We start from the raw sequence: 16,877 nt of genomic DNA, 5'->3' as shown, positions 1-16,877 counted from the left end.
TGACTGATGAGGCGTACAGTAGCATTACATACCTGGCAAAACACCACAGCGTTCTGCTCGTCTCTCTCAAAGACTGTATTTGGATCTGCTGCTGTGAGCTGATACACATCACGAACAAAGTCGCAGTGTGTGCCATCACACAGAATTGTCAGTTCTTTTTTGCTTTAAAAAAGGGCCTTGGACAAATTCACTATGAAGAAACTGAACATGTCTGGTATGACTAAGGCAACATTTATTTTCCTCTCGTTCACTGAGGGCATTACTAATTGACTGGGTTGTAAAGTGTCACCATGGCAACAGATCCTATCCTTTTCTTTAGTGTCAAATTACATCAGAGTCATTGGATACAGCATAACCATTCGAAATCCAGTCACTCATCGGGGCGCTGATAACGTGGTGAATGTAATGACACTCATTGCCTTTCCTTTCTTCCTACCCTGCCTCCCTCTCTCAGACGGATTTTGAGAAGGATGTGGACTTGGCATGTCAAACAGGTGAGCTCTCCCTTCCACCTGATTTCTCTTCTCCTTCCATTTGTGTCTTCCTTTTGTCTAATACAGGATTAGCTGTAACTTAGCTCACCGCTGTGCATGTTTGGTAAAAATGACAGGAGATGATGTGCTACATCTCGACACAGTTGTGCACAAATTATTATGCCTTATCAATCACACTGATTCTGCCCAATAAGTGTTCAGCGAGCATATGTTTAGATGAGACTGTGCTTAATTGTGCATGATAATAACACTCCTCGATGTGTTTCACTCGCTGTGCTGACAATGGTCTTGTGTGTGTGGGTGTTTTGGATGTGTTACAAATGTACCACGATGTGTTTGTGCTTTTGAAATATTAACACAGTCACTTTCCCCCCTCCGCCCTTGCAGAGAGAGGACACCCATGTAAGTTTTGCACCCAGTTGACCTTCTTAACACTGCCTGGTCCGTCCCCTAGACTTCAATAACTCCTATAGACGAATCCGGGTTGTATAGGTGGAAGCAAACAAGCCGCCATAACTGCGGTGGCAACCACCGGATTTGTCTATAGGTCATTTTCTGGGTCTCCGCTGTTGTATGCAGATGTGAAGGGATCATATTTCCCAAAAAACCTTGTCCGGTCTTCTCACATCACTTTGCACCAACAAGTCGGCAATACAGAGAAAATGCTATAGGTTCTGCACTCAGCCAGTGTCTTTGCTGCAGAGTCAGCAGGAGCAGGATTTTGTCACATCAACGCTGTTAACATGAAAACGGTGTAGAATTGGATTTTGGGGCCACGGAGTAAAATATTCGTTCCTCTGATGGTGACAGAATGAGCATGATATCTAGCATGCATTTCCAGATGTTTGATTGTGACGATCGATTGATTGTCAGTAGTGATTAAACATCGTCTCTCATTAGCATGTCATAGTTCATTTTGGAGTAGCTCTTCTAGAAAATGTATAGTATTCTGTTTGTAGTTTTTTTTCCTCAACAACATGCATGAAAGCTAACCCAAAGCCACTGTGAGTAGATTTATGTTCTGTTTTTATTTACGCTGTTATGAAATAATAAAAAAAAAGGCCCTCATACAGAAATACACACTGAGACACATGTATTAAAGAACATAAACACACACAGGGAATAATAAGCTGGTGAGCCAGATATGGGCCAGGACTGGGTAGCGAGGGAATTTGGCTCCATTTCATTTGAAACACACAGCATTTTTTTGCACTCAGGCTCTTTTCTCCAAGCTAATAAAAAATCCTGGCTCACTGGCAAATCTTGAGATGGAGCAAGACTTAAGGTCACAGTGTCAGAAACTCATCTTAGTTACTGTGAACCTTGTAAGCACAAAATGAGAAGTGAAACTTTTTCTTCGGAGATGCAATCTGTCTTACAGTTACATCAAAGCTGCAAAACAAACTTCAGTATCGCGAGCTAATTTATGTTTGTGTTCCGCCTATCTCTCTCTGTCAACTGTCTTCTGCTTTGGCATAAATTATATCAATGCCTTTCCATTCAATATCCATTCCTCTTTCTCCATGTGAATGTTCCTCTTCCTCACCCTTTGCCCCTACTTCTACCTCACCCTTTTCTTCTTTTCCTGCTTTCACCAACTCCCCTAACTCCCCTACCTCATGCCTACCCCCGACTCTCTTGCTGGCTTCCCTTGCCTCGCATCTCCTTCTAGTCATATTCAAGGAGGTGAACACCTGTAACCCGGCCACCATCACTGGGACCCTTTCCCGCATCTCCCTGGATGACGAGGACGATCCCAAGCTGGCAGCCCATCAGGAGGGGGGAGTCGGGGTCAACTTCAGCTCCCTCCCTGGCAACATCCCCCCTCCCAACCTCATCGTACAGGTATGGGATCCTCTGGATTTACATGTCTTTAGCAGCACACTCATTATTATTTAGCAACAAGATGGACTGATGGACAAAAGTGTTCTTTAGCCTGATGCAGATTAAATGTATAGTGACTCTGAATCGCCTCTTGGAGGGCAAAAGTTGATATACCCCATTTGAAACATATAAGGGATCAGAAGATATGCTGTTGGCAAGTCTGAGCATACTCTTGTTGAGAGTTGCTGCTTGAAAGGAGGGTGTCACAGGTTGGCCAATGAATCTTCAGGGATAGAAGTAGACATTGACTGACCGATTGGATGATCAGTGGAAATTATCTGAGTTGAGATTATCTAAAATACGATTATTTTGCTTTTCTGTTTTTTCCACAAGGTTCCGACCCTCGGCGGCCTCAACGAGCTGAGCGAGACGCCCCTAAAGAAGGAGTCGAACGTAGATCAGCAGAGACAACAGGGGCAGCAACGCGGCGGCGCTCCGATCTACCTGTGCACCGAGAGTGGCCTGGGCTGGGCTCGACCGCCCACGTCCTCCAACACCTCCCAGGACGGAAGTGCCGGAAGCGGGGGGAGCGGAGGGGGAGGGAGCGGAGGAGGCGGGGAGGGAGACTACATGGTCTTACCTCGTAGGACGGTCAGTCTCAAACCTCCAGCGCCCTCCTCCCAAGGAGGCGGCCTGGGACTGGGGTGCGAGGACAAGCCTCTCAACATCGCAGTGGAGGACCCTCCGTTCCCCCCGCCTCCCTCACCCTTGACCCTCCACCCTGCCGAGAGCGAGGCGTACCCGGCGGATTTTGTGCCGTCGAGCGTGGGCGACATGAACATTGCCATGAACCTCAACCGCTCCTACGGGACGATCAAAACCATGCCCCACGGGCACAGCCACATGATGGCTCAGGCCGGTCTTGTACACTCCCACGGAGGACACATGCACTCCCACGGGCATTCGCTGCAGCTGAAGCCGGGCCAGAGGCCGTCGGTCAGACAGATCCTGACAGGGGGAACCTCAGTGGAGAGAACCAGGACCCTGCCACGCAACCTGGGCAGCACCAATGCCAACAGCAGCCTCTCAGCAGGATCCCTGGAGGTGGGTAAGAGGTTTAGGGATGAGGGAAGGAGGGGTTCCCACTGTTGGTGCAGCTTCTTCACTTGAGCACACACTTGATGTTCACAGTTATGGATGTGGTGGTGGTGGTGTGGCTATATATGTGAAGTTGTAGTGTTGGATTGACAAAGAGGCGAGAAAGACCGCAAGGGGGAGGAAAGTTCTTGCGGAAAAGGTTCACCTATTTAATGTGATATATATATGCAAGGATTTTAGCTCAATTTCACAAGGCAACATGTAGTCCACTTTAATCAAATTCCCGTGCGGTTCGCTTGGGCGGTTGTGAACCCAGTAATTGCACTCTGGTGCGGACCAAAACAACCGGACCGAGACCACTTGCGAGAGGTGGTCTCAGTTTCCAAGTGAACCAAAACGCATGCTGCCTGCCTGCGCAGGCATTTGTTGAGATGGACACAGATAAGCGACAGGTTAACTTGAGTGGGAGAGGACGGCCCTGGAACGCTGCAGAAGTCCAATGTTTGCTTGACATCTGAGCCGAAGAGAAAATACAGAATATGCTAAATAAAGTCCTCAAAAACAGTGACGTAAACTGAAGGAGATCTGTGCGCAGTAGATCAGTCAGTGACGAGTCAAAGTAAAAGAAAAAACTGCATCAAAGTCTGCGATTTCCTGTATAAAAGTGGCAGCTCTCAAGATGAAAAAGATATATTCGCTCCTTCATACACGCCCCTCAGCAACTTATTGTTTTATTTAGTCTGCTTCGATTTGTGCACTGTTAAATCGAACCAGACTAAATAGAAAAATTAACCAAAAATATCCATTTCACTCTGATTCGGACTATGCAAACGGACTCGGGCTTGTGAACCAGCCCTTAAACACTTTCCAATATTTTGAACAACATAACGCCATTTACATCTAATGTAATGCCACTTAATATCCATATAATTACAGAAATGTGACTTTCAAACAATTCAAGCAATTTGAATACATATTATCTTTGATATACAGTAACAATATGTCCAACACACTGCGATAATAGCACATTCGTGCGCCTCAGAACAAGTCTGCTATGACAACTGCTATTATTTTCAGCTGAGTAGTATCCATTGCTGCCGACTGAGACAATGAGCGTTAAAATGAGTTATTCTCTTAATGACAGACAGCTTCTTCTTAGATTACTGTGTGTGTGATGTGTTTGTGTGCATATTATGTGTGTGAGTTACCCCCTCCTAACCGTACAAGGTGGCGCAGCAGATGGACTGAGACAGACAGGATCAGAGGAAACACCCCTGGTGAATGTCTCTCAGCCCACCTTAATTTTACACACACACACACACACACTTTGGCACGCACACACAAACAAGCACACGATAACGCAGACACATAACCACGCACATACACAAACACACACTTTGGATTTTCCCCCCAATGGCATCTTGCTGACTCACAAGGTTGATTAAAGAGACGGAAGCGACACTTTCACCGAAAAGTGCAGATGCTTCATTTAGGGCTGAGGACGTTAAGGACGAGTCATTAAAACTCATAAAAAATCAGAAGAGCTGCGAGTGCTCTCATGAATACATAAAAAAAAAAAAAAAAGAGAGAGAAACCTGCGGGATGTAATTTACTGCTATAATTTCACCCTGTTTGAATATGCTTGATTTGGAGATGGATATCAGAGCGTGCCTCTAAAGATTAAATCACAGCAGTGTTTTACTCCCCAATTCAAACATGGAGGGATCACGCAAATGTACTCACAGTGTTCATTTCACTGTTGATTTTTAGTTAGAGGCTTGTAAATTCAAACTCTAAATGATCTCGTCAAGGCGTGAGAGAGGTTCACAGGGCATATTATTCTATCAGCGTACTATGGAAACCACTGGAGGGTTATTATTGGAATATAAATGAGTATCTCCTTGCAACAAAATACTGGCTGTAGAGGTGAAGTCATCACATGATTCACTGCATTGAGTACATGCAAACTAAAAAAAAGTGTATGACTGTGGTTGGCTATAGGACCATCATGCCATCATAACAGCAAATCACAGGAGGGTTCTTTATGCATTTTGTATGAGTGAGATAATGACTGCTTTGTGTGTGTCCCCACCAAAACATGCAATATACAGTACGTGTATATGCATGTTGCATGTCTACCATATTACAAAGCAAACTCAATCACGGAATTTCTCTGTTTAAGGTAAGGATTTATCTGCCGTAGGACAGTAATTGTGTTTTATGAGCAGTGAATAGGACATCTCTGTTTCTTTACCTTTTAAAAACCTTGGCTGCCATAGCATCAGATCAGCAACTCTGCCCCTCTCAAAGAACGAACACAGCTTTTAACTAACTGCGAAGAGCGGCTCCTTCTCGCTGCCAGATGCAAATCTGGCAAACGGCGAGAGCCAAATAGGAAAGTCAGAGATTGGATGTAATGCAATGCAATGTCAGGGCCAGATGAGTTGGAAACGTCCGCAGCTGTTAAATTGGCGGCTTGTGTGCCACTCGCTGTAGCTGCCGAGGCACTTAAGAGGCGAGCGGTGGGGTCCAAACAAGATTAGAGGATGAAAACCATTCCTCACGTGTTGGTTGCGGCTCTTTTAATCGGAATGTCTCCAACAAATTCTTCCAAAAATAGCAAAGGGGGATGATTTATGCAGGGGGGTTGTAACGGTTGCATTTGAGAGTATGTGAGCCGAGAAATTATTGTTTCATTCTAATTCTGGGTTATTCCACTTCACTGATCTCATTACGTTGAAATAGACTGAATAATTTGCTTTTCGCCTTGACATTTGTAAGAATATCTATATCGTGTTGGGCAGCCAGTGCATATTAGCTTCCCTCTTGTTGCTGAACAATGGCACTGAGAGATCCGCAGATACGTTGACATAGAGAGGTCTTAAGTTCAATAGTGGTGGAGGGGTTTGGTCATTGATGCTTTCTTCTCTCCCCCTGCCCCCCTCCTCTTCCAGAGGAAAAGAGTACGGTACTCTGAGCTGGACTTCGAGGTAAGATCTCGGACCTCAACCCCCCCTTGTCATCAGCCTGTCTCTGCTTTCTTGTGCTTCTGCCAGGACTTGAGTAACACATAGAGGAGCAAAAAGCCTTGCTAAATCCCTCCCTTCGCACCTGTGTCTCCCTTGCATTTAGACCTCTGGACTGTTTTAGACCTACCTTGCGTAGTATGCTGTTTCTCCAACAATGGACTTGAACCCATCCCCTACTTATTAGCTGTCTTAATTTGTGTCAGTAAAAACAAAAAACATCCCACTGACATGTCCAATTTAAATAATGCCGTCATGTCACCGTGGGGGTCCTGGTTGAAGAAACAGCAAAGTAGAGTGCTTCTTGTGTCTGAATGAATACAAAGTGATTCAGTTATGGGTCAACACGTGTGTGTGTGTGGCCGTGGTTGATTGGCTGGTTATACCTCTTGGAACGACATGATGTGTGAGTATATTTGTGTTCGTATGATCTGGGTGTCCTGTGAATCTCCAGTCTCTGGCGAGTACCCCCCTTTGCTATAAAACACCTGCCTCTTGCATTGCTGCTTTTTTTTTTTGCGAGAATTCAGTTTCATTTAGGCTGTTGCAAAGACTGGACATTCACCTTCCACCATGGAGATATACAGTATAGTTCATATAGAGGGTATGTGTGGTGACAAGCTACAGTACTAACAGTGACTATGGCTGATTGTTTTTACTTATCTGGCAAATTTACTGGAGTCGTCTGTGGCCGCTGCATGAACTTTAGAGCGAGGAGATTGCCTCTCCTAGAAATCAACTCTTTTCTCATCAGTTGACTGTTGACTTTGAGAAAGAGGTTGACGTACAAGTACCACTAATATAGCCAAGTGTACACTTCCATGATTTAATGGAAGGCAAACCCATTTTCATCCATTTTTCTTTAATTGAGTTTGCCCATCCTTTAAGACTGTCAAACATTTACTTCATATATTCACTATAAAAACTACAACTTTTTTCATTATAAACTGTTTTAAACTGAGTTAATAATATAGCTTTTTAGGGGAAATAATAGCATTTCAGAAAACTTAAAGGAGTACTCCATTGATTTGGTATTGCACTTAAAGTTGTGGAACTTGCAAGAGACAGTCAAACTCAGATATTCTGACTTTTAATTCTTAGTATGTGTCAAGGGTCTAGGAATAACCCTGACATCATCAGGGTTATTTTTCAAACTTTGGAAAGCTCCTTCAGCACCACAAAAGACAATAATAATAAAACAGTGTCACTGGTCAGGCTGTTCTCATACACCGTTCGTAGCTATACTTACGAAATGTAATGCACTATAATTCCTATATATTCCGCAAAATCAATTTGTGTGTAATCCTCGTAATCGTGAACCAGACAGTATAAAGAGCGACAAACGCCGCAAAAGGAGGAGTTCGCAGTGGATGGGTGGGTCAAAATATACCGGACTTTCACCCAGGAGACTGGTGTTCGTACCCCGTGTGAAACCAGAAGTAAGCTTTTATTTATTAGTCACATAACTTCCGTTCTTAAGTTACGTCAGTTTTGACACAAATCATGATCTTTTCCTAAATTTAAATTTAAAAGTAGTGTTGTTGCCTAAACATAACTAAGTAGTTTTGTTGCCTTAACATAACTAAGTAGTTTTGTTGCTTAAACCTAACCAAGTAGTTTTGTTGCCTAAACCTAACCAAGTCGATCTATTCCTAAACCGACAAATAGTTTTGAAGTTTATTTTGAAAAGAAATGCAGCAGAAATTGACACATGCGTCACATGTTGCTGGACATTTGTAGGAAAACATACGAAAAATGACAATACATTTCCGTAAGGTATCATACGAACTGTTGTATGAGGATACGTCAGAACTGGGTAGTACTCTTTGGAATAAATAATCTGAACTTTAAGTGTAAAATCGTTGGAGTTCCCCTGTAAAATTATTTTGAAGGCTATGTTGACGATCACTTAGAGGAGGTCATATTTTACACAGGTTTTATTGGACTGTAATGTAAACCTTAAACCATATGATTCAGATGAGTAAAACTAAAGACGTGGCAAAAACGCAAAGAAACTAGTTAGCACCTTCTTAGCTGAGCAGAGATGAGAGTGCCCACTCTGAAGTAATTGGAGCCAGTGCTAAGCGCCAGTCCTGGCTTGTAAGTGTGCGGGTGTGAGTGCTGGCTTCTTGCCCCTGTGTCACTTTCAACCTCGCAAGCTGCTTTGACGATTAGCTACTGCCGAGCAGCTCCAGCACTGCCCATTAGCACAGAGAGACAACAGCAGTGGCACTGACAAATGCAGTTTGCTGTCAGAGAATTAAAGATCTGGATTGAGCTGCCTTCTAGACGGACATATTCAGAACACAGGGAAGGCAGTTTTTGTCAAGTGTCACTGGGGCGAAGAGTTAAATTCCAGCCCTTCTGTTAGACGTTTAATGAGTTAGACAAATTCCTGAGTTAACGGGACCGCCAGCAAGCAGGCACCAGTCTGGAACAATGACATTTCTGTCAGTCATTTTCACCAAATTTTCACTTAAAGGACTCCTATGCAGCTCTCCCAGTTGCCAAATTCTTAACGGCTTAGGAAGTGGATGATGTATGAGCATGAGCCAGCAATCGATCGATCTGTCGGCGTCCCTCTCTTACGGCTGGCGTCACTTACTGCAGTCCCTCATTCCCGTTCCCCTGCCTGCCCCTATATTGGCCCCCCTACCCCGTTCTTTTTCTTTTTTTGGTTTCTATTTGGTTCATTTTTTGCTGTCCCTTCCTTTCTTCCCTTCCAGAAAGTGATGCACACTCGCAAAAGACATTCTGAGCTGTACCATGAGCTCAACCACTCGTCCAAGTTCCACACCATAGACAGGTATAGCAGGGACCCAGCCATGTCCACATTCAAGGTAAGACCATTGCCCAAACGCGGGACGGGAACCCGCTGTACCTCCATGCACCTCCACCCCCCTACGCACTTTGTCACAAAACCCTAAAACCCCACCCCTTTTAACACTAAAGAAGTGACACTGAAAAAGCAAATGCTGAATTCTGCACGGATCAAAATTGAAGTAGCATGCTTCACAGGAAGTGGTCAATGCTGGCTAAATATTATCAGCACTATACTGAAATTGCATTATCTGGTAAATGCAGCTATTAGACGATTACAGGTCTAAAAATTAGCTAAGATTACGGAAGCCCTAAACAGACTTTTTAATACCGTTATCTCGAGATCACAAGTTACTTATGTCGTTATCTCAATAAAACAAGCTTTATTATCTAAATAAAACAAGCTTTATTACCTCGAGATAACAAAATAATGAGCTTGTTATCACAAGAAAACATAAGGTCGTTTTCTTTCATTACTCATAATGTTTGGGTCAAATCAGATGTTAAATGCTTTCAAACGGCCCAGATCAAGCTGACAGCCTGGACGTTTACATCCATGGCTGACTGATGAAGTTAGCAGAAGGATTGTCTGTATGTAATCAAAGATGTCTTCAACGCAAATGTATCATTCTTAGGAATTATTCATTACATTTTTTTTTTCCAGCAACCAAAAATCAAAGAATATAGACATTTCCCTTGCAATTTTGTAGTATTTTCTTTTTAATTCATATGGGACACAGGTAACATGTTTTATACTGCTTGTGAATATAATCCATTTAATCTTCTTATTTCCATAATATGTATTTTGTGTGTACCTTTGTTAACACCTTATTTTGAAAAACGGGTGTTGTCACTCGCAGCGCCGTAGTGTGCATCCTTCCGTTAACTTCACCAAGTCCGTCACTGTCAGCCATGGATGCATACGTCCATGCTGTCAGCTCCATCTGGGCCGTTTGAATGCATTTAACATTATGCATTTAACACCTTTGGTTTTTCTCAGGATAACAAGTTAATTATCTTGTTTTCTTGAGATAACAAAGCTTGTGATCTCGAGATAACGGCATTAAACATTTTTTTGAATCATGTCCGTTTAGGACTTCCGTACTAATAAACAACATGAGGTACCTTTGAAAGCTGATTTATTCATTATAGTGTCTTTTTTCCAGCCGAAAAGCTGTCTTAGAAATGTGAAAACATTGTTTGCTCTAACAAGGCAACTAATGTGAATAGTGTATGTACTTTTATTGCCATTTGATTAATTCGCTTTTGTACTTATTATCACATCCGTGGAGAATTGAACAATAACTACCTCATCAATATAACTTTACTCCTTTACGCTTTCTTACTGTAAATATATTTTAATACCTGCTGTAATTGGCCTGGAATTAATCTGTTCTCACTTGTGCTTGGTGCCTTATTAAATACCTGTCAAAACAGTTGATCACATAAGCTGTTAGCTGAGGGATAATCAATCATAGCTGGTTAATGAAACACCAAGTTCTGCAATTTAAGACCTGTGCAACTATTTCTCACTCTCACCTCACCATAATGCATTGCTGAAAAAAACACATTTGTGCCTATACACACAAGTGCTTTGTCTGTGTCACACTGTGTCTGTTTAGCTGGATTCATTGTCTGTGTATACTGTATGTGACGCTGTCTTTTCATGTCTCTGTGTGGGTGGTTCAGTGGGTGTGTGTGTGTGTGCCAGTGGGGTGCTTGGGTGGGCACCTGTGCGCATGAGACACGGAGGCGTCTTTGAATCATTAATACACCATTAGCAGCAGACGAAAGAGTCCCCGCTCGCTCCGCGCTGACCTTCAGAGGGCCAGTTTCATTAAGATTTAAACACGCGCACACGCTCGCACTCTTCATCTGCGGAGAGCCGTGATGCGTTAGCCAACCTTGATAGGTGTACTATTCCCTGGCATCTGCGCCATGCTGGTTCACATCTAATTTACACCGCCAGTGGAGGAACAGAGGCCGGCCTGACATCTCTCATATTCCCCATGCGATGTAGCCACACACGTACAGCACACACACACAAACACGCTGCCATTTCCCGACGCCAGACCGGCGGCCTTTTCCTTCACTCCTCATTTGCTCGACGTCTTGATCAAGATTTTCAGAAGCGTTGGCCGACTCCCCGTTCATTAATGCCAAGCAAATATTTTATGGAAGGGGAAGAAAAATGGCAAGCTGCTCGGAAAGGCATGAGCCCATATATTAGAAGTGTGTGGTTCTTAACGGTTGCGCCGCGGAATGCTAATGTGCCTCGGAGGGAGCGCAGGTGTGCTTCGAGATTATGCCAGAATGTAAAAGAAGTGAAAGCCCAGCCGCGAATAATAGATAGGCCGTATTTAAGCTAATTAAGACGAGTTGGAACGCATATTTCCTCTGGGCTGGTGACGTCACGTAAGTTATGAAATGAAAAGGGCAGCATAGATATGGCTTACTCATCCAAATCCATTATGTTAAAAGTAAGTAGGCAGTTCACTTAACTGTGAATAATTACACGGATAATGCTATCAGTGTCAGGCCTTTGACAGGACCCAGCTTGAGTTCAGCTCTGCTGTTGTCAACATCTCACTTTGAGAGTCACCCCCAGACACGGACATGCTGACTATACAGTAATTATGGAGATGAGAAGGGTGTGTGTGTGTGTGTGGGCGTGCGTGTCCGTACACTTGAACATCAGAGTGCCTAATGTGTGTGTGCGTGTGGCTGTGTGCCTCCGTGTGTGGTTGTAGGCAGTGTGTGCCTGTGTTCCTTTTTGTTTATGTGTTTATCTGTTTGAGATCAGTGTGTCGCACCGCCTGGGTTTGAAGCACATAAACTGTGTTTAGGAGACAATTACTGCATGAGTAATGATATAATTATTTCATAATAACTTTGATAACCTCCTTTCTATGCCATATAACAGACACTGACAGTGATTTTCGCATAAACTACATTGAGTGTCGTGATTTAATAGCAAACATAATTGCATTTCACGAGGATATCTTCTCACGGATGGACACCCAAAGTACCGTGGGAGTTGATACTCACCCTTAACTTCATATGGCCAATTGACTTAGTCACTCACAGGGATAGTTCAGGTGTTTTTGGAGTGGGGTTGTATGAGGTACTTATTCGTAGTCAGTGCATTACCTACATGACAAGTCAGCACGCCCCCAGTTTGGAGAAACAAGACAGATCTTACCACACCGGAGCAAAGCGACGTATTTTAACATATTTTAGCCACCTAAAAAGAGGCTAACCAAAAAAAAATCAATATCAGTTTAAGTATGCGCTATATTTAGAATATTTTTGGCGGTTTACCTTGCCGTGAGACAGCTATACAGTCTATGTTTCCAATGGGGAACGTTGCTTGTATGCTCTCGCCAAAGCCAACAATCTTCACTGAAAGAAAAGGTAATTTTACCTCGCAGAACACGTGAGTTGCTGGTCTACCGCTGCCTTGATCGGTTAGTTTGTTTGTGTTAATGTGTGACTTGTGGTTAGTTCAGATTCACCAAAGTCACACAATAACACAAACAGAAAAATAACAGATACAGGCAGTGGTAGACCAGCAACTCCCGTGCTCTGCGAAGTAAAAAAATTATGTTTTTTTTCAATGGAAGCTGGTGGCTTTAAGGGGGAGCATAGATGGATACAACGGCTTCAGTTCCCCGTTGGAAATGGCTGTCTCAGGGCAAGGTAAACCGGCAAAAATATTCTAAATTTAGCGTACGCTTAAACTGATAATGATTTTTTTTGGTGGGCCTCTTTTTAGGTTGCTAAAATATGTTTTGCTGCCAGCCCCGACAACAGAAATATATTGCTTTGCGTCCGTGCTGGTACGGACAGTGTGCCGACCATCATCTACTGTAGGTAATACTCTGACTATGGATATGTACCTCACACAACCCCACTTCAAAACACTCGTACTAGCCCTTTGATGACTGGCACTATTAAGCATCTCACCTTTTAATGAGGGAGACGAGCCAGTTCCAGGTAAAACTAGAAGGAAAACTCTCACTTAACCTGTTTAATGATGAGTCATCTACCTCAGGCAATGAGGTCTCAAAAAACCCATTAACCCCCCCCTGACTTTTGCAGACCTCTCTCTCTCCTTTAAAGTGCCTAAACTGTATTTTAACCCCGACCCTAAACAACTTTTAACCCCTTCTAACCACCGCGGCCGGTGTTCGTCCACCACAGGTCCCCCCTCCCCCACCACCGAGGCATGACACCGAGCCGTCGCTAGTGCGCAGAGCGTCCCTCGTTTACAAAGAAAGTCAACGTAAGACATACTAAACCCCGCATAAAACCTCGTGCAGTAGAGCCCCTCTAACTCACTCTTAAGGCCCATGAGTTGATGCGCTACATGTCCCTGTATGCGTCATAGTTTGCCACTCTACGTACTGTATCTGTGTTTCCGAGCTGTAACAATTTACATTTCACATGTAATTGACTGTTCGCTAAACCTCTCCACCAATCAGCGATTGTCCAATCATAGCAACCGTAACTAGTCACGGCAGGCCTGTCAAGCTTTGATTTCTCCACATGTTCAAGTGGTGTTCATGGGGCTGAGCGATACGCAGCATTTAAAGAGTATCGAGGGTCGTGTCTCTTTTTGTAGCTTTTAGGAATGTAATTAATGAATTAAATGTGTTTACCTGCTCCAAGCTGCAATCGTTAACTTGTCCAGCTAACTAGCTTACTATATACAGTAACTGAGCATTACTTAAAGGTCCCATATTATAAAAAAGTGAGATTTTCATTTTATTTAATTATAAAGCAGGCTTAAGTCCTGTATAAATACTGTGAAAGTATCGAAACACTTAGTCCACAGGGAAATACACACAGCCCGTATTCAGAAACTCTGCATTTGAAACAAGCTGTCAGGATTTCTGCCCATTAGTGATGTCACAAATATACAATATTTAGACCCATGACACAATTTTAAACGTAAACATTCTAAATGTGTCCCAGTTTATTCCTGGTTGCAGTGTATGTGAATGTCATCAGCTGACAGGAAGTACACATGGACCCAAGCTGTTGCCTAGCAACGCAATTATGTTGCAATTCCGTCAAAATGCGCTAAAACGGAGCGTTTCAGACAGAGAGTAAATACAGGTATATTCAGGCTGACAGTATGAGGAAAAAAAAGTTTTTTCTGACATTATAGCATGTAAACATGTTTTAGTAGAAACACAAAATACAAGTATGAACCTGAGAATGAGCATAATATGGGAACTTAAAGGCCAAAGAGCACATCCTTAGTTTTCGTGTTTACATTTAAAAGCCCTGTTCACTACAGCACATCCAGTTTAGGCTAACGTTGGCAGTTCAGTACTGCTCCTTATTGGATTTGTGGTAGTTTACACACCAGCAACCCAAGCCAACATTACGTCAGATAGAGTTAAGTTTGCCAAATAGATTGGTACGTCTTCATCCTAAAAGCCTTTAGGGCTACTCTTTAACATTAGAAGTAATGTTATCCAGGCTGGGAACACCGGTGAAGTCGACCATGCTCAACTTACTCTTCCCAACTCCCCACTCCTGATGCTATAGCATCAAATACATCAAATAAACCAGTCGTTCATAAATGAATATGTTGTTTACACTGTTACATCAGCCTGTGGTGCTCGGCAGTCTTGTTTCAAGATCTCAGCAGCACTTTGTGGAGAATTAATGGGTTCATGGCTTTTGGTTACAACCCCACTTTGACATTTATTATTTTCATTTCCTGCACCAATCCAAGGCTGCACATAATGATTATTTTCATTATTGATTCATTTGTCAATTATTTTGTCAATCAATGCAAAATAGTCAAAGAGTGAAAAACATACTGTACAAAGTATGTAAATTAAGCAGACAAACAAGGGTTATATAAGAAGAAAATATTCTTAGATTTCTCTTTATCATATTTGTAATGCAGTACTAGGGCTAACTAATAGACTACATAGATAGTCTGGGACATCCAGCTTTAGCTTCAGTCTTTTAGCACAATATCATGTATGTAGCATGATTAACTATAGACAATCATGTGATTAATTGCAATTAAATATTGTAATCAATTGACAGCCCTACTGAAAACATAAAAAATGAGAAAATTGCTTATGTCTACCTCTGTCTGAAATCAATGACCCACTCTTTCAAAAAGATTTTTGACGGCAACCTGAATATATGCCATGCGAGAATAGAAAGCTTGACAGGCTTGGCAACAGTAACTAAGGGGGTAGGGTAAAGCGAACAGTCAATTTAGTGTAATGCACTTCGTACTTATAGCATTACCTGCTAAAGTACATGTGACACTGAAAAGCCTATTTCAAGGCTATAATTGCTTACAGTCACACAGACAGTGTCAAACTATCAGCTTACTCCATGTAGCTGCTCATCTACCCGTCAGCGCTGTGTTATAGTGAAGTAACTGTATTTGATGAGCCTAAACATTAGATGGTCCCCTAGTGGTGTGGTGATGTAACACAGTCACAGCTTGTACCCCCATGTGCTTCTGCATTCACATAATGAATGCTAATTCCCCTTTCCTCCATCAACTCCTATACAAATTCATATATAATGAAATATATGATCTGGAAACACTGTAACCAGAGTGATGGATTTGTAAGATGGTCTGATGCAGGACTGGATTTATCTTCCATGATAAAAGAAAAAACATAAAATGATTTTTTTTTTTTTGGTTGTTGTTTTGAGTTGTTTCCATTCCTGTAGCGCCACTGTGTGTGTCCATACCGTCATTGTGCCCATTTCAGTGCCTGAATTAAACCTTATGACCCCAAACACCATAACCAAGTGATAAATCAGTTCATAAAGACAATGATCCATCCAAACCGATTTATAATCACCTCATAAACCACGATACCCTGTCCATAAACTAGTTCATTGGCACTCAAAGGGGCCCAACATGATGCACTTTGTATGGGTATGCCGATGAGAGACTAGAGAATATCACAAAGGCCTTATGGGGTCAGAAGAGGCCTGATCCATTATTACGTCTCTGGAAAGGTAGGATCTCTGTGTTCAGGAGATGAGTGGATATCAGAAAATGTCACACACACATTTTTATTTTTTTCTACTTTCACATCTTATCCAATTTTCTGTTCAAGTGCAGTGGGTTTTAAAGTGGTCTTGGGTATTACATGTGCCATCCATATACTTCAATCTCTTGATTTCTACTTTTCTTGTCTCTCCATACCACCTACTCACACTGCTGTTAACTCTGTGTCGCCCGGTATAACTGCTAATCCTTTATATTTACAACACTATTAGTCAGAGGCTGTTAAGTGATGACTCGAGTGTTACGCTTAATAGATGGAAACGAAGAGGAAAGACGTGACCGGAAAGAAGCGTGAGGCAGACACGATATATCACAAGACTCCCCATTAACCTCAATGTTGAAAATCACCTTGTCTGTCTTTTCTATTAGGGCTGCAGAGGCTATAGCGGAGCTATTCCTGTATAGTCTGGGAATAAATGTGCACGTTTCCCTCCGTTACATATTCTGTTTTTTGAAAAACATATGCATGACCTTTAAGATGTACTATGCGAAATGGCTTGCTGATAAACTATCACTAACAAAGGTCGGTTGCAGGCTGTGACACCAACA

The 16,877-nt window shown here is 42.7% G+C and overlaps 1 protein-coding gene across 7 annotated transcripts in view; it reads left to right on the top strand.

Annotated features, from left to right (window-relative positions):
- adgrb2 (adhesion G protein-coupled receptor B2) overlaps window positions 1-16,877 on the top strand; it is a 318,655-nt gene that overhangs the window by 289,948 nt on the left and 11,830 nt on the right. For 5 of the 7 annotated variants that reach the window (XM_074613900.1, XM_074613899.1, XM_074613906.1 and 2 more), the window contains 6 exons: window positions 455-494; window positions 882-896; window positions 2,167-2,339; window positions 2,712-3,422; window positions 6,371-6,406; window positions 9,169-9,282. In XM_074613900.1, coding sequence (XP_074470001.1) covers window positions 455-494; window positions 882-896; window positions 2,167-2,339; window positions 2,712-3,422; window positions 6,371-6,406; window positions 9,169-9,282 — 1,089 coding nt within the window. The remainder of the gene's footprint in view (window positions 1-454; window positions 495-881; window positions 897-2,166; window positions 2,340-2,711; window positions 3,423-6,370; window positions 6,407-9,168; window positions 9,283-16,877) is intronic. The other 2 variants (XM_074613901.1, XM_074613905.1) reach the window with 2 other exon arrangements.

Source organism: Sebastes fasciatus, chromosome 17 (genome assembly GCF_043250625.1).
Source record: "Sebastes fasciatus isolate fSebFas1 chromosome 17, fSebFas1.pri, whole genome shotgun sequence".
NCBI classification, from domain to species: Eukaryota; Metazoa; Chordata; class Actinopteri; order Perciformes; family Sebastidae; genus Sebastes; species Sebastes fasciatus.
Note: the sequence above shows the minus strand (reverse complement) of the source record. Positions and strands in the feature narration are given on the sequence as shown.